Raw genomic sequence first — 27,786 nt, 5'->3', positions numbered from 1 at the left:
AGGAAGAAAAGAAGGAAGGGAAAGAAGGAGGGAAAAAGGAAACAAAGAAAGGAAAGAAGGCAAAAAGGCACTTCTAATTTAAATAAAGCAATTGAAATTGGAGCTAGAATTGAAAACAAAACTCAAGAGAAGTTTGCTTAATTTTATTATTATTATTATTATTTTTTGTCATTTCTACCAGCACTGAGTGTTGTGGATTCTATCAAGAATTGTGGCTAAAAAAGGAAATAAAGAAATGAGGTAGGATTGATGGTGACAAGTATGGTCAAGGATTCCTTACCCGGCTTTTTTCTTCACCTTAAGGAAAACTTAAATAGAATTAAGTGAAATAAATCATTAGCAAAAGAGATTTAAAAATATAGAAGGCAAACTGCACAGAAGAGAAAGAAAAATCCACATGGGAGGACTGATTCTGACTGGAGTAAGAGACACTTCATCAATTGAAGATGAAGAAAAAGAGGAGGGATTCTGGCTTTTATGGGTTGGGGTGGGAAGTGGAGACAGTTCATGTCATAGTCTTCCATTATCTCGATAAAGGAGAAAGAGAGGTCCTCTCTGTAGATAAGAGCTGTTAGTAAAATGGAGTATTCACTGAGGATAAATGGAAATTTAACTGGTAAAAAGACAAAAGAAAGGATTGCTTGATGACAGTATGTCTTATGAGTTTTGGGGTGAAATTGTAGTTATCTCACCAATAACTGTGTTGTGTGGAGCATCTGATAATTTGCAATGTTATTAAAAAGATAGAAAGTAAATCATGAAAATAAAATGCCAGCAGCTAGATATTATCATTGCAATCTCACTAATTTTCTGTCAAATAACTAAATGCCTCTCCATCTTCATTCTGTTATCATCATAAGGATTCTGAAGGTTATGCTAATCTTTTATCAACTCCATGTTTTCATGATGGTGAAAAATAAACACTTGTAATTGATTGGATAAATAAATGATTAGATGAATAATTTAATAATGACTGAATTAATAGTGAAAATTTCAGGAAAGTGGAGATGCTGTGACCTCAAAGGTCAAAAAATTTAGCTATACCCAGATATCTATTATTTTTCCTTCCAAAATTTTGTACAGCTGTAATAACTTTGTAAAACATGGCTGATGTTCTGTACCAAACTATTAGATTTTTTTTTTCCTGAAATACAGAGTTCTCAGATCACCAAGTAATTTAATTCCCCAAATGGACAGGCTCCTCTGTCCATTCAGGCAAGAATACTGGAGTGGGTTGCCATTTCCTTCTCCAGGTAATTTTCCCAACCCAGGAATCAGACCTGTGTCTCCTGCATTGCAGGCAGTTTCTTTACCACTGAGCCAACATGGAAGCCAAGTATCTTAAACAAAAGACACTAAATCATTGACTATAATCACTATTATTTTAAATCATAAACCTACCAGTAGGCATCAATAGCTACAGATATAAAAATTTTATCCAAAGAAACTTTTAAACATTACTGTTTCCCTTTAATAACTTTACCAGTAAACATACAATTTTGTCTATTTATTGTTGTCCTCTGTCTTGAGATAAAACACTTAACTTATTGCCAACATTGATTTGTTCTACTCATAACTTATTAAAAGAAAGTTTCTAAAGGATAAGAGCTTGTTCAAGCCCATGTTGCTGCAATTGCTTAACTACTGTAGCTATTAGTAAAAGTTTTTGAAGTTGCACTACAAATTTTGTTAAATGTTTTCAACTTAAATTATTAGTCATAAAAATATAACCCCATTAGTTACAGAAATAAACTTTATTCTATAAAGAATATTATTAGATGATAAAAATCTCAATTAATAGTTCTTAGTTTTAGTTCTGACCCATGAACATGTCAGGTATGATATTTATATATTCTATAAAAAATATAACATTATTTTATGCTTAATACATTGTAAAGTACATCTCATTGAACTTATATTTAATTTACGGAAAAATAATTCTATGTTCATTGTCCAAAATCACAAGTCTAAAATAACTACTTACAATCCAAAGTCCATCATAATTTACTTGTTGATGAAAAAGGTAGCATTCATTTGCCCACCATTCTATGCAGCTTGGATTTGTGAAATCAGGGTATACTGTTAATCCTGGCCATACCTAGAAAAACAGATTATTCCCATATATACAAATGTAAAAGAAAACATAAATAATGGAAATTCAGACTGAGTGAAGAGGAAGAGTAAAAATTCTTAAAGTTATGACACTGTACTTCTTTAGGTATATGTGATCCCTGGACCACCTACATTTACAATAATCTTAGGTCTGCTTGAAAGCACAGACATATTCACTGTGTGATAAGAGGAATTATATTAGTGCATTTCCAAAGGCATATGTTCCCAAGAAATTTAAGCTAAAAGGTTCTTTGTGTGTTTATTTATTTTTGTGTGTGTGTGCTTAGTCACTCAATTATGATGTTCTTGGGACTACTCCAACTGCTTTTAATTATTACTTCATTAAATCTTCACTAGAACTTTAGGAACTAGGTACTATTTTTATCATCACTTTACAGATGAGGTAAGTAGTATAATTAAACCCATTTTGCTGATGAAAGAAGTGATAAACAGAGGAGCTTTTCAAAATCACTTGCTAATAAGTAGTACAGAAGGAACCCTATATCCAATCACATATCCAAGCAGTCTCATATCCAATTCCATGCTGTTAAACACTAGATGCCTCTTTATGATTTATGCTCCTTCATATTATTTTACTTACCATGTAAAATAACGACATTTAGTAAGATAAATTCAATTTCAGATGTATTGAGACAAATAATATTGTTTTATATTCAAATTACGCATATTAGTGATCAGATCTGTCCATATTCAACAGAACAGGTCTTGGTAGTGGTTTAGATGCTAAGTTGTGTCTGACTCTTGTAACCCCATGGACTGTAGCCTACCAGGCTCCTCTGTCCATGGGATGCTCCAGGCAAGAATACTGGAGTGGGTTACCATTTCCTTCTCCAGAGGATCTTCCTGACCTAGGGATTGAACCTGGGACTCCCGTTTTGCAGGCAGATTCTTTACCAACTTAGCTACCAGGGAAGCCCTGGTATAGGTCTTAACAAAATGTATTTTTTAAGATATTAATGATATTAGGGGAGGAATATTGGTTTTTTTTTTCCCTGATGGAGCTCATAATTAAGAACATTTTTATCAGAAATTTTAACTTTGGTGAATGTGATTAAATAAAAAGTGATGGTTAGTATAGTCTTTATTGTTGTAAATAAAGCTATAATAAATATGTTTCTATAAGTTGATATTTTCTGCTGTTTCATTTCCCTTGACTAAATTACAGCATTGGAATTATCAGGTCAACAATCTACACATTATGGGTTTTGATATGTCTTATAAAGCTGTCTCTAGAAGAATATTTATCTTGATTAAAAATTATGCCTTTGGGAATCGGGCATTTTCTTCACACTGCTCTTTATTAGTTCCATGATATGAGGAAAGTTAAAATTGGAAAAGGAAATTTAAACATTAAAGCCATCTCATATTGGCTTTTTTTCAACTGTAAAGTATTAAAAATAACTTTAATTATAGATATCTAATGATTTTATTGTAAAATCATTATACCATAAATGTACACCATAAATCTTATTATCCAACATGTAAGTACTAAATTTATACATGCAATTATTTTACATCAAATATGAGAATTGCTGTAATCAAGGTATTTATCATATTTGTATAAATAATTTCATTGCTTATCATTAAACATTATCTGCCTTCTTACAAGAACTGTTTTAGAGATAATTGGAATATTTACCCTAAAACTTCTCTATGCAATTAAAATAGCAAATCCAGATTTGAAAGCAAGCAAATTCTCTGAGACATGCACATACATACACAACACACACTCAGAAACACTTGTTGTACAATAGAAAATCCAAGCAACACAAATTTAATGAATATCATAATTTACCTCTCCAATAATTGCTGTAGTCCCATCTGACTCATTTACCCACACCTTTTGGGCAGTTCCCCTATCATAGGATTCATATGCTGCCCCATTCGCACGTTTCTCTATGGAAACTGCAGGGTCCTAATTAATAGAGAGAAGAAACTAGAAAATCAATTAATTTTCAAATGTGTAAATACTAAAAATTAATATATATGTTCAGTTATTACCAAGATGATGACGTATTTCTGCCCATGAGCATGCAAATCTTGAACAAATTCTGGGAGGCCGTTAAAGGTAACTTGATCATAAGTAAAGATTTTCTTGTCTTCCATATAGTCAATATCAGTGATTTGTGTATCCTAAAAATTATCAGAGTATATTTCAATAAACAGTACTGAAAGAATCCTTTAATCACATCAACCCTAAAGTCCGAAGAATTTCTATTATAAATTTAATGATTAAAAGGAAGAAAGCTGAGTACCGAAGAATTGATGCTTTTGAACTGTGGTGTTGGAGAAGACTCTTGAGAGTCCCTTGGACTGCAAGAAGATCCAACCAGTCCATTCTAAAAGAGATCAGCCCTGGGTGTTCTTTGGAAGGAATGATGCTAAAGCTGAAACTCCAGTACTTTGGCCACCTCACGCAAAGAGTTGACTCATTGGAAAAGACTCATGCTGGGAGGGATTGGGGGCAGGAGGAAAAGGGGGCAGGAGGAAAAGGGGATGACAGAGGATGAGATGGCTGGATGGCATCACCACCTAGATGGACGTGAGTTTGAGTGAACTCTGGGAGATGGTGATGGACAAGGAGGCCTGGCGTGCTACGATTCATGGGGTCACAAAGAGTTGGACATGACTGAGTGACTGAACTGAACTGAACTGAACTGAACTTAGATCTCTTTTATTTCACTAAAGACACAATGATATGGCTTATAAAGCTAGTTTTTCTAATCATTATTCACTTTGTTTAAGTGATGATCACTCAGTATGTATTATGTTATAAACACATGCATGTGTACATATATGGGCTCGTATAAAAAACAAAAATCTTCACATTAAATAAAATACATAAAATTATATTACATTAAAAGTATACAAACTTTAAAAGTATATATAAAAAACAACATAATTTTGTTCATACTTCAACATGTGCTCTATTCTGGTATAACTCATAATCAGTCTCAAAATTCAGGTACACCTGGGCATTGTGTATCGACATAAAGTGTACTTCATCATTAATAAGCAGCTTAATTACCTATATCTGTTCAAGCTGGTTTTAGAAAAGGCAGAGGAACCAGAGATCAAATTGCCAACATCCACTGGATCATGGAAAAGGCAAGAAAGTTCCAGAAAAACATCTATTTCTGCTTTATTGACTATGCCAAAGCCTTTAACTGTGTGGATCACAATAAACTGTGGAAAATTCTGAAAGAGATGGGAATACCAGACCACCTGTCCTGCCTCCTGAGAAATCTGTATGCAGGTCAGGAAGCAACAGTTAGAACTGGACATGGAGCAATAGACTGGTTCCAAATAGGAAAAGGAGTACGTCAAGGCTATATATTGTCACCCTACTTATTTAACTTATATGCAGAGTACATCATGAGAAATGCTGGACTGGCTGAAGCACAAGCTGGAATGAAGATTGCTGGGAGAAATATCAATAACTTCACATATGCAAATGATATCACCCTTATGTCTTAAAAGCAAAGAAGAACTAAAGACCTCTTGATGAAAGTGAAAGAGGAGAGTGAACAAGTTGGCTTAAAACTCAATATTCAAAAAACTAAGATCATAGCGTCTGGTCCCATTACTTAATGACAAATAGATGGGGAAACAGTTGAAACAGTCACAGACATTATTTTTTGGGGGGCTCCAAAATCACTGCAGATGGTGACTGCAGCCATGAAATTAAAAGATACATGCTCCTTGGAAGAAAAGTTATGACCAACTGAGACAGCTTATTAAAAAGCAGAGACATTACTTTGCCAACAAAGGTCTGTCTAGTCAAGGCTATGGTTTTTCCAGTAGTATGTGCAGATGTGAAAGTTGGACTGTAAAGAAATCTGAGTGCCAAAGAATAGATGCTTTTGAACTGTGGTATTGGAGAAGACTCTTGAAAGTCCCTTGTACTGCAAGGAGATCCAACCAGTCCATCCTAAATGAAATCAGTCCTGAATATTCACTGGAAAGCCTGATGCTGAAACCCCAATACTTTGGCCACCTGATGCAAAGAACTGACTCATTTGAAAAGACCCTGATGCTATGAAAGATGGAAGGCAGGAGGAGACAATAGAGGATGACATGGTTGGATGGTATAACCGACTCAGTGGACATGAATTTAAATAAACCCCAGGTGTTGGTGATGGACAGGGAGGCTTGGCGTGCTGCTGTCCATGGGGTCACAAGGAGTTGGTCACGACTGAGTGACTGAACTGAACTGAACTTATATTTGGCAAACATGGTAATCCTGAAAATGCCCTGCATTTATTTTTATGTGAAAATATTTAACTTTATATATATTCCCACAAACCCTTCATCCTACTTACAAATGGTATGCCAGCATCCCGATTTCTTTGTACCACTGCTTTCACTACATCAAGTGTCTTGTAATTCCAGCGACTCAGCTGAAATCCAAGATTCCAATAAGCTGGCATTGCTGGTCGTCCAATGAGCTTGAAGTAAATGGATATTTAATTACTTTCAATGACGAACATTAGAAACTAATATTAATATTAATTGCTGTATCTCTAGTATTAATTTGAATTTAACTACATATATTAAATGATTTTGTGGTATCTACATTCTAAAATGGATATTCTCTTAGAATTGTGTTATGAAACACTTAGCAAGTTTATGTTCAGTCACTCATCTTTTATTTTGTGTTAAAACATCAGAAAGGTAGCACTTTAAAGGTAGCATTTATAAAAGTGTATTTTGCTGTGCATGGAAAATTAAAGAAAAGAATAAAACGATAGCATTAAAGATATTAGAGAACAAGAAAACTGTCCCACTGCATTCCCACTTCCTGTAGCAACAAAATGAATGAATGATAACATGTAAGAAAAGGAATTTACAATTGATGTAAATGTATGACAATGTTGATAAAATGTATGACAAAAATGAGTGACAATGTTAAGTCATTGTATTTTCTTCAATTTAAGCACTAAATTTATCTTTTAAAACTTGGTATCAAATAAAACTCTGCCAAAACTCAATATGTTTACACTATTCATAAACATATTATGTTCCATAAAATTTTAAAGATTTAGACATGTGATTGAAATGTCTGTGTGTGTATGTTATACATATCACATAATTTATTTTCATAAAAGTATATAAAATAGGTGTTGCTATGTATTATGTTAATTTATGTACTTTTCATCTTATACTTTATATGTATATATCATCTTTAAAACGTATAAAATGGTCTGGTCATTCAAACGCATTAAAGTTTTCAATTTTGACATCCTGGCACCATTAATGAGTTAATTTGTACAGAAAGGATAGCTTGTTCTTCTTCAGATAAGAAATAGTTACTTTTGTCTATTCTCTATCTAATTTGTTCCCCCATTGAAATTAATAGTGCTATATTCCACACGTCTTTTTTAATTTAAATTCAAGATTTTGCAAGCTTACCTATAAAATGATGTATGCAAGTGGATAACTGTATTATTAATGCATGAATGCTGCACTGGCATGTCAAACATGACTCATGTTCAGGTAGTGCTGACCACAGACTTTACTCAGCATGTAATAGACAACTATCCCAACTAATATTTCACAAATCAAATCTTAAACTCTTTCAAAAATGTGCTGTCGCCTGTTTTGATGGTGTGACAACCATACACAATAACTATGATTTCATATTAGAGAGACTGTAAATTTTGTGTACATTTCTGAAATTCACATTTATGAACAGCAATTTGGGAATTGCAAGACTTTGTAAATTATTCAATTGGGTAAAACTCTAGCTACTGTTAGTTCAGGTTTTTAGATCATAACTAAACTTTTTGATAGTAATTACTTCTCTTTTGATATTATTCTAGGAAATGGGAGTTATATGTCAAAAGATTTATCAGTAAAACAAGATTTAAAAAATAGGCATAATTCTTAAATTGTATGTCTATAAAAATGATTTATTTTTCATGATAACACCAAGATTCATATATGCTAATAGTCACAGAATAACAATTTACATGGGAGAAACATTCAGAATCAGGCTGAAAATAAGTCCTGAGTTCTTCACCTTTCTAAAGTCCTTCTTGGGCTCATGTACAATAGCATGTTATTTAATAGGTAAATGAAAGTTGTTAGATAGTATGTTTAAGGTGTAAGACTTCAGACTATGTTTTCAAAATCTGCCTTTCTAAATCTGATTGTCAGAGCCAATTTTACTGGGATTTACCTACTGTAGATTAACACCAAGTGTCAGTAACCCTTTTTTAAAACTTAGTTGCCTCCAGAATTCTTATCAAATGAAGACAAGATACCCCATTTTGTTTTATCCCATCAAATAAGGTCGTAGTTTAATATGTAACATCTCAAAGAAATCCAAATACTGAACTCAGCTGCCTGGAAGCAAGAACTGATTTGTTATCAGAAATATAAACTTCTAAATATACCTAGGTGTCATTGTACAAGAAAAACAAAAATAAAAAGTATCTTCTCATATCTGAAAAATGGTAAGGTATAAAAATATATTCAGCTAAGAGGCCTCCAGTAGCTTAGCTAAAATCATTTCAATACGTTAGATGAAAGAAAAGTATGGTAGAAAAAATTTTAAAAATAGACCTGCAACACACCTCTTGATACTGTTGAACTACTTGTTCTGGTGTGTCTCCCAGAAAGATATAAAAGTCCAGAATTCCACCTATAACTCGGTAAGTTACTATTGGAGTAGGTTGGATGAAAATCTCTACAAAACAAAAATTGGAAAGCATATGTATATAGTAAAAATGTACATAATGAGAAAATAATTGCAATACCTACTTAAAGTACTTCACATTAATCACATAATTTTAGAGTTTTTTATTAAGATAAAATATGGTATTTAAGATAAGAATACAGGATAAAAGTGGAATGCCACCATATATGAAGTTTATGGTATGTTATTCCAGATATTCCTTTTACAGATGTTGGCAAAAGCTCCCCTAGAAACTGCTTAGCAGAGAATAGAGGATCAGTCCTTTTACAATAAAAAATATTTCTTTTTGAAGTTGCATCCCAATTAGTTATTTTATTTGAAGATTCAGTGAAAGATCATATCACATGTTGATTTCTATAAAATAAAACTATGAAAGTTTTAATTTTTCTATATGTTAAACATAGTAATTGTCTGGATAACCATATGCACTGCTCTTGCTGGAATATTATTATTTTTGTAGTTTTTTTTAATTATCACTAATTCATCTATCAAATATAGGTATCACATTATTCACAACACTAGAAAATAAAAGGTTCTACATTATTTGAGTTATGGTAAACTGAAATGTGATTCTTCTCTCTTTTTATCCCCATAGAGACCTTTGTTTTTTTAATCTGCAGGGCATATGAACTTAACTTAACAATCAAGGCTATGGGAATGGGAATAGTCATTTACATGGATATATTCGATGTTGCTCTGGAGGGAAAAGGAAGTGTCTATATATCATGATATAGCATACTTCCCCCAAAACAGACACACAAATATCCATATCTCAGGCTCCTCTGTCCATGGAATTCTTCAGGAAAGGATACTGGAGTGGGTAGCCATTCCCTTCTCCAGGGGATCTTCCCAACCCAGGGATCAAACTCAGGTCTCTTGCATTGCAGGCAGATTCTTTACCTGAGACACAAAGGAAGCCCTCGCTAACTATAAAACCTGCTTATAATACTTTCACACTCTAAATCACTAACAACAAAGTTTACTCTGTTATAATATATCTATGATTGGAATAAATAAAGCAGTTAAAACATTTCAAGTCTCATTTGAACATATTATCAGATAAATTACTCTTACCCATTGCATTGCTGTTCATTAAGAAAACACCAAATGACTTTCCAGAAGTATCCTCAATGCACATGAAGAATGTTTGATGGCCATATAAATTATTATTATTCTATAAGGCATAAATTTGAAAATTAAAACTTAAAATACGTTTAAAATTAAAAAGTATACTTGAATGGCTTTTATGTATTTCTATATTTTTCTGTAATTTACTCCTCATATTCTATAATAATTTTTTCTACTATATACCATATGAAACATTGTAGCACAAAAGTCATTGATAAGTCATTTTACTTATTAATACATTAAGATATAGGTATATAACTATATATTATGCTATTAATAGATTATTTAACTTTCTTTTATGTTTTATGATGATTAAATGAGTTTTAATAAGCCATTCATCAAGTATATTTCAATGAAAAAATAAACTATCTGTGATAGGGTAATGGAATGTTTATATATCATGTCTCATGTTCGCCCCAAGGTATTGCCAGGAATTCTAAGATGAATTCCACTTCATATAACTTTTTCAGTATAGTTGTTGAGAGCTGATGAGTAGCAAAATTTATTAATATTTTTGTACCAAATGAGGATCTTTAAAACAATTGACTTACTCATTTCAGTAGCACTGGAAATTTAAAAATTAGTAACATCTGACTCAAAGCAATCATGAGTCAATTTTTAAAAGCTTTTTAATGCTATTGTATTTCTCATAAAAAACTGCATACTTTTGAAATTCAGAAATATATGTACACAAATAATAACTGATGACATCGTAACAAAATATAAATAAACTATTAGAAAATAAAGATTAATTCTGCATGGAGGAGTTTGGAAAATTTTCTTATGAGGTGAGATCAAATGAGCTATCAATGGTGTGTATAAATAATAAAAAACTAACTTCTTATGAAAATATATGAACTTAAGAAAGATTATTATGTTATAGATGAGGAAAAAGTAGATATAGATGCAGGACATGATGTCCACTAGATAGATAGACAGCACATATACAAAGCCATGTCAAACATGGTAAGTGTTTGGAAGTGTTCTTATGTAATGACTAGTCCTAGATAGTGTAAGTACAAGAGTAACTGAAAAGTGGTTGATAAAATATAAAAGTGAAAAGTCAAAGGAAAACATCCATAAATTGGAAATACCTTTTAAAATATTCATAAAATCTGTTCACTTACTTAGTTAATTTAGGACTTTGATATGAATCTTCATCTCTAAAGTAAAGAAGCTCCTGGAATATATATCACTGACAACAAAAAATGATGGTTACAAAAAGGCTAGAAGGGAAAGAGACACGTGTACCCCAATGTTCATTGCAGCACTGTTTATAATAGCCAGGACATGGAAGCAACCTAGATGTCCATCAGCAGATGAATGGATAAGAAAGCTGTGGTACATATACACAATGGAGTATTACTCAGCCATTAAAAAGAATACATTTGAATCAGTTCTAATGAGGTGGATGAAACTGGAGCCTATTATACAGAGTGAAGTAAGCCAGAAGGAAAAACATAAATACAGTATACTAACGCATATATATGGAATTTAGAAAGATGGTAACGATAACCCTGTATACGAGACAGCAAAAGAGACATTGATGTATAGAACAGTCTTATGGACTCTGTGGGAGAGGGAGAGGGTGGGAAGATTTGGGAGAATGGCATTGAAACATGTGGAATGTCATGTATGAAACGAGACCAGGTTCAGTGCACGATGCTGGATGCTTGGGGCTGGTGCGCTGGGACGGCCCAGGGGGATGGTATGGGGAGGGGGGAGGGAGGAGGGTTCAGGATGGGGAGCACGTGTATACCTGAAATTTAAAAATTAATTAAAAAAAAAAACAAAAAGGCTAGAATTATATCGTTTCAAATATAATTATTTTATTTATAACAAGAAATATAGTTCCTTACATCACCAGGAAGTTGATCCCGAGTAAAAATTGGCCATGTTTTCCAATATAAATCATGACGAAATCTCTTATGAATATGTTCCCCGAGACCATAAATGTATTCATTGGGAAGTCTGGCTGAGATCTGTAAATACTGGTCAGAGTATACCAGGGGACCAATGCTGGTGTCAAACCTAGAGCATGAAATAAATAAAAGAGCTAAAAATATATAAAATGCTCTACTAAATATGGATCTATGTTGTCATCCAGAATATTTCATTTTAAATAGGTCAGTCTTTAGCTGTGATTACTTCTTATGAACACATGAATTGTACCATAACCAGAACTTGTTAATTTTATTAACACAGTTTGCCTCATCATCAACAATATGATTCTTCACGTGCATCTCTCTCCTTTTATCTTTACTACAATACTGAAGCACAACCACTATTATAAATTCATTTCACAAATGTTACAATTTGGACAAATTTACTCATGTTTTCAAGGTGACAAACTGGTAGGAAGCACAACCAAATTTCAAACCCAGTTTTGACTTTCTACAGAGACAGAGTTTTATTTTTTTTATTATTTATTTTATTTTATTTTTAAACTTTACATTATTGTATTAGCTTTGCCAAATATCAAAATGAATCCGCCACAGGTATACATGTGCTCCCCATCCTGAACCCTCCTCCCTCCTCCCTCCCCATACCATCCCTCTGGGTCGTCCCAGTGCACTAGCCCCAAGCATCCAGTACGTGCATTGAACCTGGACTGGCATCTCATTTCATACATAATATTTTACACGTTTCAATGCCATTCTCCCAAATCTTCCCACCCTCTCCCTCTCCCACAGAGTCCATAAGACTGTTCCATACATCAGTGAGAGACAGAGTTTTAAAATGTAGTACTATACTGGTTTCTATACCTCTATACATGTATTAAAATTAAGTTGAAAATCATTTTTCCTGAAAAAGAAAGGTTTCATGTTTTATATATATCAGATATAAACTATGCAAAGTGTCAAATAACATTTCTTTTGTGATTTAACATAAAATCAACTTCAAGTTATCAAAATACATTTATGAAAATTAATTGCTGAGATTAAGTCCTGATAATCATCCAATTAACCTTTCTTGGAAACTCAAGAGCAGCAATATTGAAAATTACTAACTTTTTTGCCAGAAATGTCCCTCAAAATAAATTTATAATGAAGGCATTCAGATAATGTTTAAATTATTATATATGGCTATTTAAATTTATTATGTGTAAATTTATTCAATTAATTTCATACACATAATGAAAAATCCTCCAATACTATGGAAATTTGTCCCTCTCTGAATAGTAACTATTTGATCCTACCAGTTGAAAGAGAATATGATAGATAACAAGGAAAAGACATATAAGGTTTTTTAGGTATGCAAACTATATGCAAGGCTAAAATTGTATCAGTGGCTCTCTTCATTTCAACTTCGGTTGGCCCATTCTATACTTCATATTCTGGTACATTTCATCCATAAGAAATTAAAGCTTCTTTGATATTATAATATTTAAAAACATGTACACCCACCCTCTTTTGGAAGGAAATTTATTCTTTCTGAAAATGCCCTAAAAATGAGACTTTTGTGGTTCTATGATAATACAATAAAACTGACCAATTATTTAAACTTACATAAATATAATTACTTACAAAATTTTACTATTGCTTCTTCTAGAAATTTTAATGCTAAATGGATCATGTATAACCTCCACATTATACAGTGGATCAGAAGCTGCAGTTCCACTAAATTCTTTTACAAACTGATGAGGAACTTCATATCTTCTATTATTTGGATCAGTGATCTGCAAAGATATTTTAAAATTAGCATTATTTGATTCAAAACTGTTACTGAATTTTTCAGTTCTGAATTAGGTATTAAATGCAAGTTCCAAATACAAAACAGTAAATCTAATGATTTTATAGAAGAGTTATTAATCTAGTCATAAACTTAACTTACATTGTTGAATGGCTATGCAAAGAATAAATTGTAATACTGTTAAGGAATTAATAGAATCAGTTAATTATAAAGGTACTATATCAAATATAATTTTTATTGACCAATATAAAAAATCATGAGACTATTATTAAATATTGATTCTTAAATAGTAGATTTTTGTGAATTTAATTATTAATTATCCATGCAGTATTTTGATGATCACTCACTAACAAGTCCTGAAAGTAATTTGAATTTTGTTTTAAAAAAACAATTTTTGTGAAATTGTTGCTACAAGTTATTGTACAAAGGATATATTGTTTTTTCTGCCAATCCAAAAGACCATACTGGCAAACAATTTGGTAAAGAAAGCAGAAATTAGTTTCTTTAAAATCATGACTAGAAGTGATACCAGTAAAAAGAACTAGTGAGTGTGTCACACTTACATGGAACAATTAACAGCTTCCTTAAATTAAATTCTAAACTAATCTTTTATCACAGTCTGTAGTTCAAAAAAAAAAAAAAATTACTACAGTGTTTTGAGTGTTAGTTCTTCTCAGGACACTGTATCAAATATTTTACGCTGACTATATTATTAAATTCTTTAAAAACTACTGCCAGAGGAGCTAGTTCGTACGTTCTATCTGAGGAGAAGGCTCAGAGAAGTGGAGTAACTAGTCCAATAAGTTCTTTTCTTTGGAATAGACATTTATTAAGAGGGAAAATGTCTTGGTGGGTTAGAGGGTATACTCATAACATACTATTTAGTATTAACTTTTCTTTAGGAAACTCAAAAACCAAACCTTGAACCGCACACGATTGCGTGTCTGACTTTGAGTTGTGAGGAGAACGCTGTTAATGTCATTTCCAAAGAGTGTAGGTGAAGCTTTCCTTTTTAATTTGGCTTCAACTCCTTGAAGAAAAAAAAGTTGTATGAATTATGGTTTTATTTATAATGATTAGTAATCACTAAATATTTTCATATTTTTTCCAATTTTATTGTAGGTCTCACAAATAACCTTTTCTTTTTTTAATTTTAAAGATAGAATCATGAAAAAAAAAGTTCTTAACATACCAAATTTGAACATTCTTGTGTATATGTTCCTATTTGATTTTATTTAAGATATTTTTCCAAAGAAAAAATTTAAATATACTTTTTTTATTCAACTTAAAATATGTTGGATCACCATGGTAGAACACTTCTCACCAGCATTTGTTGATGTTACTTTCTCAGCATTATAGCCGTGGTTATTTACGAAGAAGCACCAAGGAATAACAGAATCATTCCATGGCCTCCAGCAGCAACCTCGAGCTGCACAAAGTGTCTGATAAAACATTTATTAAAGGAATCATAGGATTAGTACTGTTATTATATATGTTGGTCTCTATTTTTTAAACATTCACTCATTACAATAATTGTTTGAATGAATATTTAAAAACGCTTATTTCTTCAAATATGTAATGTACTAAAATATCATTTATTCTTTTGTTCCTTTCACTTTGAAGAAATGTAAATATTTGATAAATTGAATTACATCAGTGATCGATGCTCTGAGTTGTGATTTATCAATTTTCCATATGAATACACATTATCATAAGGTCATGTTATTTTCAAGATTCCTGCCCTCCAGATAATTAATTATAGTCTGTTATGTTGCCATGTAGCCAGTGCAGAAGAACTAAAATATTTATTGTGCACCAATTACGTATCAAGTTGCAAGTGAGGCTATAAAGAAGAGATGGTCCCAAATTTAAGCCTAGGCAAAATGTTTAAGGTCTTTATTTCCAGATAATTATTAGTTTGATATGATTTATACTATTTAAACTAGTTCATATGCCAGCTGTTGCAACTAGTAGCTGCCATTACATCTAATGTATAAAGTAAAATAATAAATTCTCCTTAATATTATGATCTATATGGAAAGATTACATGAAGGGAAAGAAAAATTATATATGTTTATAGTAAAATTTGAGTTACATGGTGATGATGTGTGTTAACATTGGTATAATAAAAAATCTATTTAATATTTAAGTTTAATAGTGTAACATATTTTCGTAATTTGAATACTTGTGAGACATTTTTCTTGGCTATTTGCCTTGAAAAAAATTTTTTAAAATCTCCATGTTTACCAGTTAACGGTACACATGTTAAATTCTCTCCCATTTTTAACATCAAAGTGGCATCAGGTACACATATACACAGGGGCTTCCCAGGTGGCTCATTGGTAAAGAATCTGCCTGTAAATGCAGGAACCATAGGTGATGCAGGTTCAATCTTGGGTTGGGAAGATCCCCTAGAGGAGGAAATGGCAGCCCACTCCATATTCTTGCCTGGAGAATCCCATGGGTAGAGGAGCCTAGCAGGCTACAGTCCATGGAGTCGCAAAGACTCAGACATGACTGAGCTACAGAGCACACATACATACACACATACATACGTGTACACACCCATACACATGCATATATGTTATAAAAATGATAGTTCAACAGGAACTGAGCATTTTGGAGTGTCATTACCTAACAGAATCTGAAGTATGTGTGACTTTTGATATAAACATCACAAAATGGGAATACACACATATACACCTTCACTCATTGACCTTTTAATCCCATACAAGTTATAATGACTAAGGAAGAGTCAATTTAGGGTTAAGTGAATCCATTTATTTACACTTAATTTGCTCCAGTTGAATTCCTTCTCCCCAAATAATAAAAAAATAAATGGTTTTTAAAATTAAGAAAAATAGTTACAAGAATCAATGTTACTTTATTTTCCACAGATTCTTCTTTTTAATGTCATTATCACAAACAATTTAATAGAGTGTAGATATTCTTTCTTAAAAGTTATATATTTATCAAAGGTCACACTTTTAAGCAGTAGTTTGAGAGGATAGAATTTCATAAAGAATTATAAATTTAACAATAGATTTTTAAGTATGTAAAATATTAACTGGCTATTTTGAATTGAAGTACAGAAAAGCAGGCTCAGTAATTTCCATTATCTCTCATCTGTGCATACATAAATAAAAATAAATGTGGCCTAATAAATGGCTATACTTTTTAAAATATGAATATATCCAATATTGAATAATTGTCTTAATATAATTATCATACTATATATCTATTCATAGATATATAAAATACTTTGGCTGCAGACCTGTGTGGGAGATCGTTCTGGAATGCAGTTTATTCTCTGGTTGATAGGATCGTTCAGTACACTTGGGCATGTGCCTCGGGTTGAATCACTGATTTCTGAGACAGAAACAGGTCAATAAAACAAAACATGGTTTTAAATTTACTTTTCAAATTTTCAAGTAACAAATACATTTAAAGTAAATACAAATATATATATATATATATATATATATAATGAAAATTAAACTTAACTTAAAAAAAAACCCTACAAATTCAATTCCTAATTACCGAAAGGAAATGATCCAAAAGCCCTTTGACTGTTCCTTAAGAGAATCAAAGTATATTCACAGAAGGTCTTAAAAGACAGACTCAAAAGGAAACAAAATGTTTTCTGCACCATACTCATAAACTGTGTTTTAGAGATGAAGAAAGAAGATGGAGAAATATGTATGGGAAATATATATGGAGAGAGGATGCAGAGAAGGAGACAAGAATTAGAGAAGAAAAAAAGTTTAGGAGGAAGAAGATACTTAAACAGAAGAGAAAGAAGAGAATAGCAAAGAAAAGCAAAACCTCAACTCTATATAATAAAGAGGGACTTTCTAGCAACCAGAGATGAGGAAGATAAATTTGATTGCTTCATAATAGAGCAAGCTTTCAGTTTACTAGAAGAATATGAAACAAGAGGCAGCAGAAAACACTAACTACTGTTAGACTAGAAAATAATTTGCAGTACATTTTCCACTTCTGATTTAATTAGGAGAGAATGACGAAGAAAGAAAAAGTAGATCAGGTGGATGAAAGTAGCATGCGTTAACTCTAAATTAGGATATAAATATTCAGGAAAAAATGATAAACACTTCAAGCCTGTTTCACCTACTCTCTGTTTCTCTCATATGACCTCACTCTTTAAAAAAAAAAAAAAGTCTATGACAAAGATGTTATCCCCTTAAATTTCCTAACCCCGCTTGCAAGTGCTGAAAGCTAGAGTAAAACCCGACTAATGAGATTTCCCACTAGTTAGAAGAACCTCACTGGTAACTACAGAAGATTACTGTGCTGTTTATTAATATTTTGTTTCTTTTGCCTATTTTCTAGTTCTAAAGCAAGGCCATTAATATCAAAGCATATGAATTTCTTAATTGCAATGACACTTCATTGAAATATCTGTAATATAATGGCTAGAAAAAGTTGGAGTAACTGTAACTTACCTGAGATCTTTCTTTAAGTATTTCATCTCATATAGATCTCATATAGATTATAAACTACTTTTCAAGATCCATAATTATTATAGAGTAAACTTTATCTCAACCTCACTATAATGTATAAGTATTTTCAATATTATTTACCTTCAACAGCAGGTGTCTTAGTTGCTAAAACAACAATTAGGGCAATAGCTATTATTGTAACTATAGCAAAGAGGACAATCAGAGTAATTTCTAATCCAGAAAATTTCTGCTTTGCCATCTAAAGAAAGAAAAAGAATACACATTTGAAATGTAGAATATATAATAAATGACCATAATTATCATAAAATTATATATTTTTTCTACTAAGCATAATGCAAGCAGAGCTGCAGACAGCTCTAACAGTTTACAATCTAAAATAATGCACATTTGCAAAAGGGTTAACAACACATGCAATTTCAAGTAAAAGACAGAATTAGTGATGAACATTATAGTAGTACACTGAAATGAAAATATAAAAGGAAAAAAATTTCTGAGAGTGATTAGTTGCTTTCTCATTTTAGAGCAATTTTTAAGTCAAGGAAAGCTTATATTTGTATTGTGATCCTTAATTCCACAACAACTGTATGAAGAAAACACTGTTATTTTATGAACTTCAGGCTTAGAGAAAATATTATTTTTTCAAAGTAAAAAAAAACCAGTTCTTCCTACTATAACTATTGCTCTGCAATTCCAGCACTGCTTTCTTATAAGGATATTATGGAAAAGTGTATAAATATAAATATGGGGCAAATAAACTAAATATAAACATATAAAAGAATACAAATATAAAATGTTGTAGAAAATACATATATACAGGACACATACACACACAGATACATATATATGCTATACATTTAGGAGTTGTTGCTTTAGAAAAGCATTTAAACTACATGATCGCCAAATTCCGCTCTCAAATAGCAAAATATACCAGACACTCAAATCAAAAATGTATTTATTTCAGATAATATTATGTATTTGAGTTATTGTCCAGAGTTGCCTAAATGTAGGTAGGGAAGAGCTCTGCTGCTGCTGCTGCTAAGTCGCTTCAGTAGTGTCCGACTCTGTGCGACCCCAAAGACGGCAGCCCATCAGGCTCCCCCCTCCCTGGGATTCTCCAGGCAAGAACACTGGAGTGGGTTGCCATTTCCTTCTCCAATGTATGAAAGTGAAAAGTGAAAGTGAAGTCGCTCAGTCTTGTCTGACTCTTAACGACCCCATGGACTGCAGCCTACCAGGCTCCTCCGTCCATGGGATTTTCCAGGCAAGAGTACTAGAGTGGGGTGCCATTGCCTTCTACGAGGGAAGAGCTCTTCTCTAGTAATTATCTTAAAGCCTATTTGTTTAACTTAGTTTTGATCATAATCTATCTCTCCTTGTCTTTAAGCTTTTATGATTTTTCTATATTTTATGTTGCTATATGGTTTAATTCAATGGAATATACCTAGGTAGAAATTGAGAATTTTCACAGTTCAGTTCAGTCGCTCAGTCGTGTCTGACTCATTGCGACCCCATGAATTGCAGCACACCAGGCCTCCCTGTCCATCACCAACTCCCAGAGTTCACCCAGACTCACATCCATTGAGTCAGTGATGCCATCCAGCCATCTCATCCTCTGTCGTCCCCTTCTCTTCCTGCCCCCAATCCCCCCCAGCATCAGAGTCTTTTCCAATGAGTCTACTCTTCGCATGAGGTGGCCAAAGTACTGGAGTTTCAGCTTTAGCATCATTCCTTCCAAAGAAATACCAGGGCTGATCTCCTTCAGAATGGACTGATTGGATCTCCTTGCAGTCCAAGGGACTCTCAAGAGTCTTCTCCAACACCACAGTTCAAAAGCATCAATTTTTCAGCGCTCAGCTTTCTTCACAGTCCAACTCTCACATCCATACATGACCACAGGAAAAACCATAGCCTTGACTAGATGAACCTTTATTGGCAAAGTAATGTTTCTGCTTTTGAATATGCTATCTAGGTTGGTCATAACTTTCCTTCCAAGGAGTAAGTGTCTTTTAATTTCATGGCTGCAGTCACCATCTGCAGTTATTTTGGAGTAAGTGCTCTTATAAATTGCTGGTTTTAAAATCAGTTTTTCTGTCTTTGTGCCAGTACCATACTGTCTTGATAACTGTGGCTTTGTAGTAGAGCCTGAAGTCAGGTCAATCCCATTGCTGGGCATACACACTGAGGAAACCAGAAGGGAAAGAGACACGTGTACCCCAATGTTCATCGCAGCACTGTTTATAATAGCCAGGACATGGAAGCAACCTAGATGTCCATCAGCAGATGAATGGATAAGAAAGATGTGGTACATATACACAATGGAATATTACTCAGCCATTAAAAAGAATATATTTGAATCAGTTCTAATGAGGTGGATGAAACTGGAGCCTATTATACAGAGTGAAGTAAGCCAGAAGGAAAAACACCAATACAGTATACTAACGCATATATATGGAATTTAGAAAGATGGTAACAATAACCCTGTGTACGAGACAGCAAAAGAAACACTGATGTATAGAACAGTCTTATGGACTCTGTGGGAGAGGGAGAGGGTGGGAAGATTTGGGAGAATGGCATTGAAACATGTAAAATATCATGTATGAAATGAGATGCCAGTCCAGGTTCGATGCACGTACTGGATGCTTGGGGCTAGTGCACTGGGACGACCCAGAGGGATGGTATGGGGAGGGAGGAGGGTTCAGGATGGGGAACACATGTATACCTGTGGTGGATTCATTTTGATATTTGGCAAAACTAATACAATTATGTAAAGTTTAAAAATAAAATAAAATTAAAAAAAATAAAATAAAATCAGTTTTTCTTTTTGCCTTCTTATACTCGCCCTTTCTCCTCTGTCTATGTCAGTTCATATATGGAGTTGTCCCAATCTAAAAACTTTTTTTCTCTCTTCCATATCTTTCTACAACAATAAAGCACTCAACAAGTCTTGCTGATTCTACTTCTGGAATAGTTTCAGAATTTTACCCTTATCTCCAACAATGATATATTTTTTCTGGATAACATGTCTTAGTACATGCTGTTTAATCTTTCTTCAATTCTTCCACACCTGCTTTTCTAGTTCCAATTTGTGCCCAGTTCAAATACTATGTCATCTGTGAAAGTTTTCTTACTTTTACAAGCAGAGTTAAAGCTCTTCTTTTCCTATTTTACAACAATATATAGTATATCTATTGTAATTATTTAAGCACGTGTTAATTTCCTCCATTGTATTGTCACATTCCTAATAGCAAGAATCATGAAAGTAGTTCAGATCCTAACATCAAATTAGTATAAGCTCAATTTTAAAAATATACCTTATGATTGAAAGTTTAAAGATTAGCATTCAGTTTTAGCTTATGATTTTCTGTTATAGATATGTAAGCTGTTTACTGCGTCAGTAATCTTCAGAGAACTTGAATGAATGTAAGCTAAATTTAAATAAAGCACCATGATCTAAAAGGCTGTTTAGAAAATGAATCCCGGTTGCTCAATGTTATGTGAGAAACAACAGAAATGCATTTAATGCTTAACTTGAAGTAAGTTTAACTTTCACACAAAGTAATTTTATTTTGAGATCAAGAAGCCAATAAAAATGATTGTTCTTTTCTTTTGTTAAGGGACATCTAAAAAAAAAAAAAAATGCCTTGTCATGAAGCTAACCTTCTTTAATTTAAATAAGTCAGAACAAAAATGTACCAAAATTACAGTAACAATAAATTAGAACAAAATAATAACAAAATAATAAGTCAGAACAAAAATGTACCAAAATTAAATTATTTATATGAGTACTTATAAATGATCAGTACTAAAGTTGGTCATAAGCTGTAGGTGATAATTATAGTAATTGTATTTTGGATTGCAGTAATTTTAAGCAAAGTATTTTTGGAGAAATTATATACTGATGCCATTTCTCTGTATATTTGTTTTCAAATGAGTAATACTACTAATTTTAAAGATCACTAACGACTGGTCTTTAAAAAAATTAGCTAGAAAAGATTTAAGTGTTTTATAAGTGTAGCATTCCATTCAGCATATATTTTTCTTAAATATATATTTATCATGCCTACAGTATTTCTCTAAATTTCAAAATATATTTTATATTTATTTTCATCTATATAGAACAATTCAACTAAACTTGCTATCATTCTACTTGGGTCTGACAGTTTTGATGAATAGCTGGTTGAATAAAATATTCTATCTTTTAAAACATTTTAGAAATGTTTTTTCCTGTTTTAGTACAAGGGGCTATACATTTAATATGGAAAATGAAAATATGTTATCATTGCTATTTTAACCAATTGAAGATAGACAGGAATACTGCTAACATGAATTAAAGGAATACACACACAATTACTTGGAAACTCAAATGTTTATTTGAGTTTCCAGGTAATTATTGAGTTTCCAAGTTTATTATTTCTTTGTTTTCAAACAAAGAAATTCGATAGGTAAACTTACCTTATTTCATAGTCTGTTCTTTCAGCTCTGCTGTACCAGAGTTGAGTAAGGCTGTCAAAGTAATGATCAGGGAAAACTGCTCAGCTATAAACTGAGCTACTCATAAAGTTTTATTGCACTCTCACCAGCCTATCAGTATTTAATAAACTTCTGTTCAATGTGCAATCATAAAAAAAACTTAACCCTGAAAACTGTTGTGTAAATCTCTCTCTGGGAATCTAGGTTAATTAATAATTGTGCCCTCAGATAGTCTTTGATTTCTGGAAGCTATGACTAGCCTAAGAACATAAAAGTACTTATTTATAGTGTTTATTTCCCTTTTCAAAATTGTATTTCTTTTACCATGTAGATGCTGTTTCATTTACTGTTTTATCTCATTGTGCAAAATTTAAACTCTCATTGGAAAGTTCAAACATACTTGTAAGCTAGGATTTGAAAAACACTTGTAGGAAATGACAATTGGCAGATAATATTTCATAAAAGGCAGTGATTAAATAAGTTATCTCCTGTGTCTTATTAAACTTAAAGTTGAAGAACTAACAAAATCCCTAAGAAAGAAGTGTAAAAGTATAGATATATAAATAAGTAGTACAGAAATAAAATCAACATTTTATTTATTACTTATAGCACTGATTTTATTATCAAAAATTATTGCATAAACACAACTTTTCATACAGAAAAAATATAGGATATCAATTATTACACTATTGGTTTAAGTTAAAATAATGTTTAAGGGCAAAAGACTTGAAACAAGAGCCCTGCATACACATACTAGCTGTAACACATATGTCTGAGAAACTCTGGGCACATTTGTTAATTTTCTTCAAGCCTCGATCTGTGTATCTACAAATTAGAAATAAAAACACTTACCCATAGTGTCATCATAAGAATTATATGTGCTCACATAGCCCATTATCATTATTACAGCTTTGCTACCACAGAGTACAATTTGACTCTGAAATGGTTAGTGTGAGTTCTGCATGTAGTCAGGGCACTACATTTTCAAAGGAATTTATATTAAAACAGTGTGGTCACACAGAGTAGAATAACTAGTTTCTTGAGGCATCCTGAATATGAGTTTAAACAGAAAGAGTAAAAGAAGTGTACAAATGGATTACTCTTAAAACCTGGGGAGATATAAAGGAGAACTTCCAGTACATAAATAGCAGTGATATGGAAATAAGATTAAAGTGATTTCTCTCAATTCACAAAGCATATAATTCTTTAAGTGGAAAATCTCATTAAATCAACTTAAATCTTCTAGAACCAAGAGGCGAGTGGAACAAGGTCACAGGATATAAGGTTTATATAACAAAGGTCATTCATGCTTCTATAAAACAGCAATGAATGATTGGATAATGAAACTAAAATACAGACATACAGGTAGATAGAAATAGATATGCATATTTAGAGAGATATAAATGAATGGGGCTTTCCAGGTGGGGCTTAACTTCTCTTCCAGACTCCAGTTAGTCTGATTTTCTCTTTCTTTCCCTAAAGTATTCATCTACCACTCCCCAGCAAAACAATGCAACTTGTTTTAATCCCAGTGCAGTATTCCAATAGCACCTATTGCCTGGAGATAGAGATTTAAACTTCTTAACTTTATACTTACACTCTAAATTTTGCATTTGCCATTTCATCTGACATCCTCAGTGAACCCACTCTCCTGCCATAACTATTACTTAAGCTCTTCCACTTTCTTACTCTCACACCTGTGCTTATTTGGTCCAGAATCTGGATTGCCCTTCTTCAATGCAAGCTCTATCTTTCTAGTATCAGTTGACATCACTTTTCTACCAAAGGGACATTTGAATTCTTCTACTTGTCCTCAAGAGCATTAGTTAATGTCTCCCCATTCCCTTTCATAACCATGTATTTTGCAATTGTGTTACAGTACTGCTTTAGCTTTTGTATTACCACTATCCATGCTTCCTTAGGGCTTCCCTCCTAGTTCAGTCAGTAAAGAGTCTGCCTGCAATGCAGGAGACCCAAGTTTTATTCCTGGGTTGGGACAGAGAAGCCTGGCAAGGCTACAGTCTATGGGGTCACAAGAGTCTGACACGACTAAGCACACAGAGCACAGCATGCTTGATTATATTGCCCACATGAGACTGAGCACATTTAGCAAGGACAATGACTTCTTCACTCAATTCACAACACTACACACAACATTTTATGGAGCAAGATATAGCAGTGACTGTAAATTGTATATCTATATCAGTCCTCCCTTGTCAAAGTTCACCAGCAAAAAACCATCAGGAACATGACTGGATTCAAGCAAGGAAGGGCAGGATGTCTCAGACAAAGTTGGCAGTGTTTATTATAGAATTTGTACTTACACTGTGTGTATGTGTGTGCATGTTCAATCTTATTCAACTCCATTGACCCAGGGTTTGAACCCAGGTCTCCTGCATTGACAGGCAGATTCTTATATTAAGCCTTATATTAAGGGACTTACATTAAGTGGACTTATATTAAGTGACTTTTATTAAGTTATAATATAACATCATATATGCCATGCCGTGCTAAGTCGCTTCAGTCGTGTCAGACTCTTTGCAACTCTATGGACTGTATCCCGCTAGGCTTCTCTCTCCATGGGATTTTCCAGGCAAGAATACTTGCCAGTGCCCTCCTCCAGGGAATCTTCCAGACACAGGGATTGAATCTATGTCTCCTGCGGCTCCTGCATTGGAGGTAGATTCTTTACCACTGAGCCACTGGGGAAGCCCCAATATAATATATATATATATATATACACACACACACACTTCCCCCCATAGAGGATATAAGCCAGACATATATTGGTTCTATAAGCCAGCTTTGAGTGTGTATCCCCACTGACAAGAAGTTAGGAGAGATTTAAACTCCTGGATCACCTTGTGGACCAGAAGAACCTATCTACCCTGGATCATTAAATTTCCTCTAAAATGTTAAACGGGAGAAAAATAATCTGTCTGCTTTAAATCACTGAAGATTTGAGCATCTTTATTAGAGCACTTTATACACATCTAATACATATGGTAAGAATAGACATTGGCTACTGAATTATAAATTCTAATGATAAAATATTAAGAGTATCCACTATAAATCAAAAGATTGCTAGTTGGATTATGTGTACTATCTGTGACCTCCTTTGGCCTTCAATTGTGTGGCTTGCCAAGTATTTTCCCAAATCAGGAAATTATATGCATACATATGCATAAATATCTAGAACTAATAGATAATAAAATATTAAAGGGACTAAGAGAATCACTACAAATGATTGCCAAATTGAAATAAAAATTCATTATTACTTTATTACTCATGCTTTCCTATGTTGGGGGAAAGATTTTATTTCTGTCAAATTTGCACTCTTGAAATGTGAAGAGTGATTTGGATGGGAAGGGCTGGGTCATTTTGAATATAAGTTCTTGAAGAACTAGTAAGGTAATTTTCAAAATAAGTCATTTAGGACTTTCCTGGTGTTACAGTGGATAAGAATCTGCCCTGCAATGCAGGGGACTTGGGTTCGATCCCTGGTCCAGGAAGATTCCACAGCATGTGGAGCAACTAAGCTCATGTGCCACAACCCTAGATTCCACAAATTGCAACTACTGAGCCACTGTGCTGCAACTACTGAAACCCGCACAGGTAGAGCCCGTGCTACACACAAGAGAGGCCACCAAAGTGAGAATTCTCTACTCCACAACAAAGAGTATGCCCACTCACCGCAATAAGAGAAAGCCAGTGCATAGCAACAAAGATCCAGAGTAGCCAAAAAAATTAAAAATAAATTTAAAAAAATGTCAATCCTCACTGGGAAAAATTGACATGATAGATTGTTATCTATTAAGTTCCAATCATATGATATAAAATATATTTTGTCTGTGTAATACCAGTCTATGCAGTTGACATAAAACTGGAATAACTAATAAAAATGAATGCCTGAAAGTAATCTAATTATTATTGTATTTATTGCAAATATCATTGAAACTATATAAATATCAAAATGATATTTGTTTTATGAAAACTGTACTAAAGTTTCCAACTTATTAATAACTTTTTTGACCCTATTTCCATATTTGGATTCTAGGCAATCTTTGGTAGGAAAAAGCACTTTTTGATGATGGGATATTCATTCATATTTAAGTAAGCAGACTATGATTTATTTCAAATGGCTGCTGCTGCTGCTGCTGCTAAGTCACTTCAGTCCTATCTGACTCTGTGCGACCCCATAGACGGCAGCCCACCAGGCTCCCCCGTCCCTGGGATTCTCCAGGCAACGGCACTGGAGTGGGTTGCCATTTCCTTCTCCAATGCATGAAAGTGAAAAGTGAAAGTGAAGTCGCTCAGTCGTGCCTGACTCTTAGCGACCCCATGGACTGCAGCCTACCAGGCTCCTCCATCCATGGGATTTTCCAGGCAAGAGTACTGGAGTGGGGTGCCATTCAAATGGCTACTAATGTATATATCCTGAAATAGTAGTTTCATGCATAACAGTAAAGAAAAAGAAAAACAAAGTGACTAGAGGATGTTCTAAGATGAATCTGATCCCCTTAGCACAGAAAGATTTACTCACTTTAAATAAATATTTACTAAAGACTTAAAGTCATTTTTCTTTGGCAAATAAGAACACTGAAGCCTTCTTAGAAACCAACTTTCTAAACCCTTCTGGAGTAATTTCTACATTAAGAATAATCAGTAAAGTTGCATAGAACTCTATGTCTAATTCTGTGAAGGTTTCAACAGTGACAGTAAGTTTTCAATGACACATGGACTAAACACTTCAGTTTCTTGTTTCTTCACCCATAATAATATTTATTAGCTGAAATATTTATTATCTGGCAATTACTAATAGGGAATTTTAAATAAATTTAAATATAAATTATTTGAAGGTAATGAAGTAGCCCCTATGAGTGAGCATCTCCAAGATGTAACCTTTTTACACTTTCAGTTAAAATTACATCAGATATTTTCCAATATTCATTTTAGTATTCACCCATATCAGAAATAGTTTCATGAAACATAAGTTTTAGGAGGAAAATATAGACTCAAAGCTCATTTAACTCATACGTTTTCCAAGACAATGAGCAACCATTGAACTAAGAAATTCTGCCCAGCTCTAATACTTACATTCAATAAATTCTGAGATTTTTATGACCATTCTAATCCATTGATACATTACCATATGCCAGCTTTGCATTAAGGAGAATAAAG

General features: G+C 33.0%; 1 protein-coding gene across 1 annotated transcript in view; it reads right to left on the bottom strand.

Moving 5' to 3' along the window:
- SI (sucrase-isomaltase) overlaps positions 1-18,373 on the bottom strand; it is a 114,358-nt gene extending 95,985 nt beyond the window's left edge. Inside the window, exons 1-12 of the mRNA XM_027552332.1 lie at positions 18,256-18,373; positions 16,929-17,023; positions 14,979-15,096; positions 14,575-14,684; positions 13,489-13,640; positions 11,821-11,992; positions 9,908-10,007; positions 8,712-8,824; positions 6,456-6,581; positions 4,135-4,266; positions 3,929-4,048; positions 1,985-2,098 (exon numbers count right to left, since the gene is read on the bottom strand). Coding sequence (XP_027408133.1) covers positions 1,985-2,098; positions 3,929-4,048; positions 4,135-4,266; positions 6,456-6,581; positions 8,712-8,824; positions 9,908-10,007; positions 11,821-11,992; positions 13,489-13,640; positions 14,575-14,684; positions 14,979-15,096; positions 16,929-17,023; positions 18,256-18,373 — 1,470 coding nt within the window. The remainder of the gene's footprint in view (positions 1-1,984; positions 2,099-3,928; positions 4,049-4,134; positions 4,267-6,455; positions 6,582-8,711; positions 8,825-9,907; positions 10,008-11,820; positions 11,993-13,488; positions 13,641-14,574; positions 14,685-14,978; positions 15,097-16,928; positions 17,024-18,255) is intronic.
- Between the last annotated feature and the right edge of the window lie 9,413 nt (positions 18,374-27,786).

The sequence above is a fragment of the Bos indicus x Bos taurus genome, chromosome 1 (genome assembly GCF_003369695.1).
Source record: "Bos indicus x Bos taurus breed Angus x Brahman F1 hybrid chromosome 1, Bos_hybrid_MaternalHap_v2.0, whole genome shotgun sequence".
Taxonomy (NCBI): Eukaryota; Metazoa; Chordata; class Mammalia; order Artiodactyla; family Bovidae; genus Bos; species Bos indicus x Bos taurus.
This window is presented reverse-complemented; position numbering and strand designations above follow the sequence as displayed.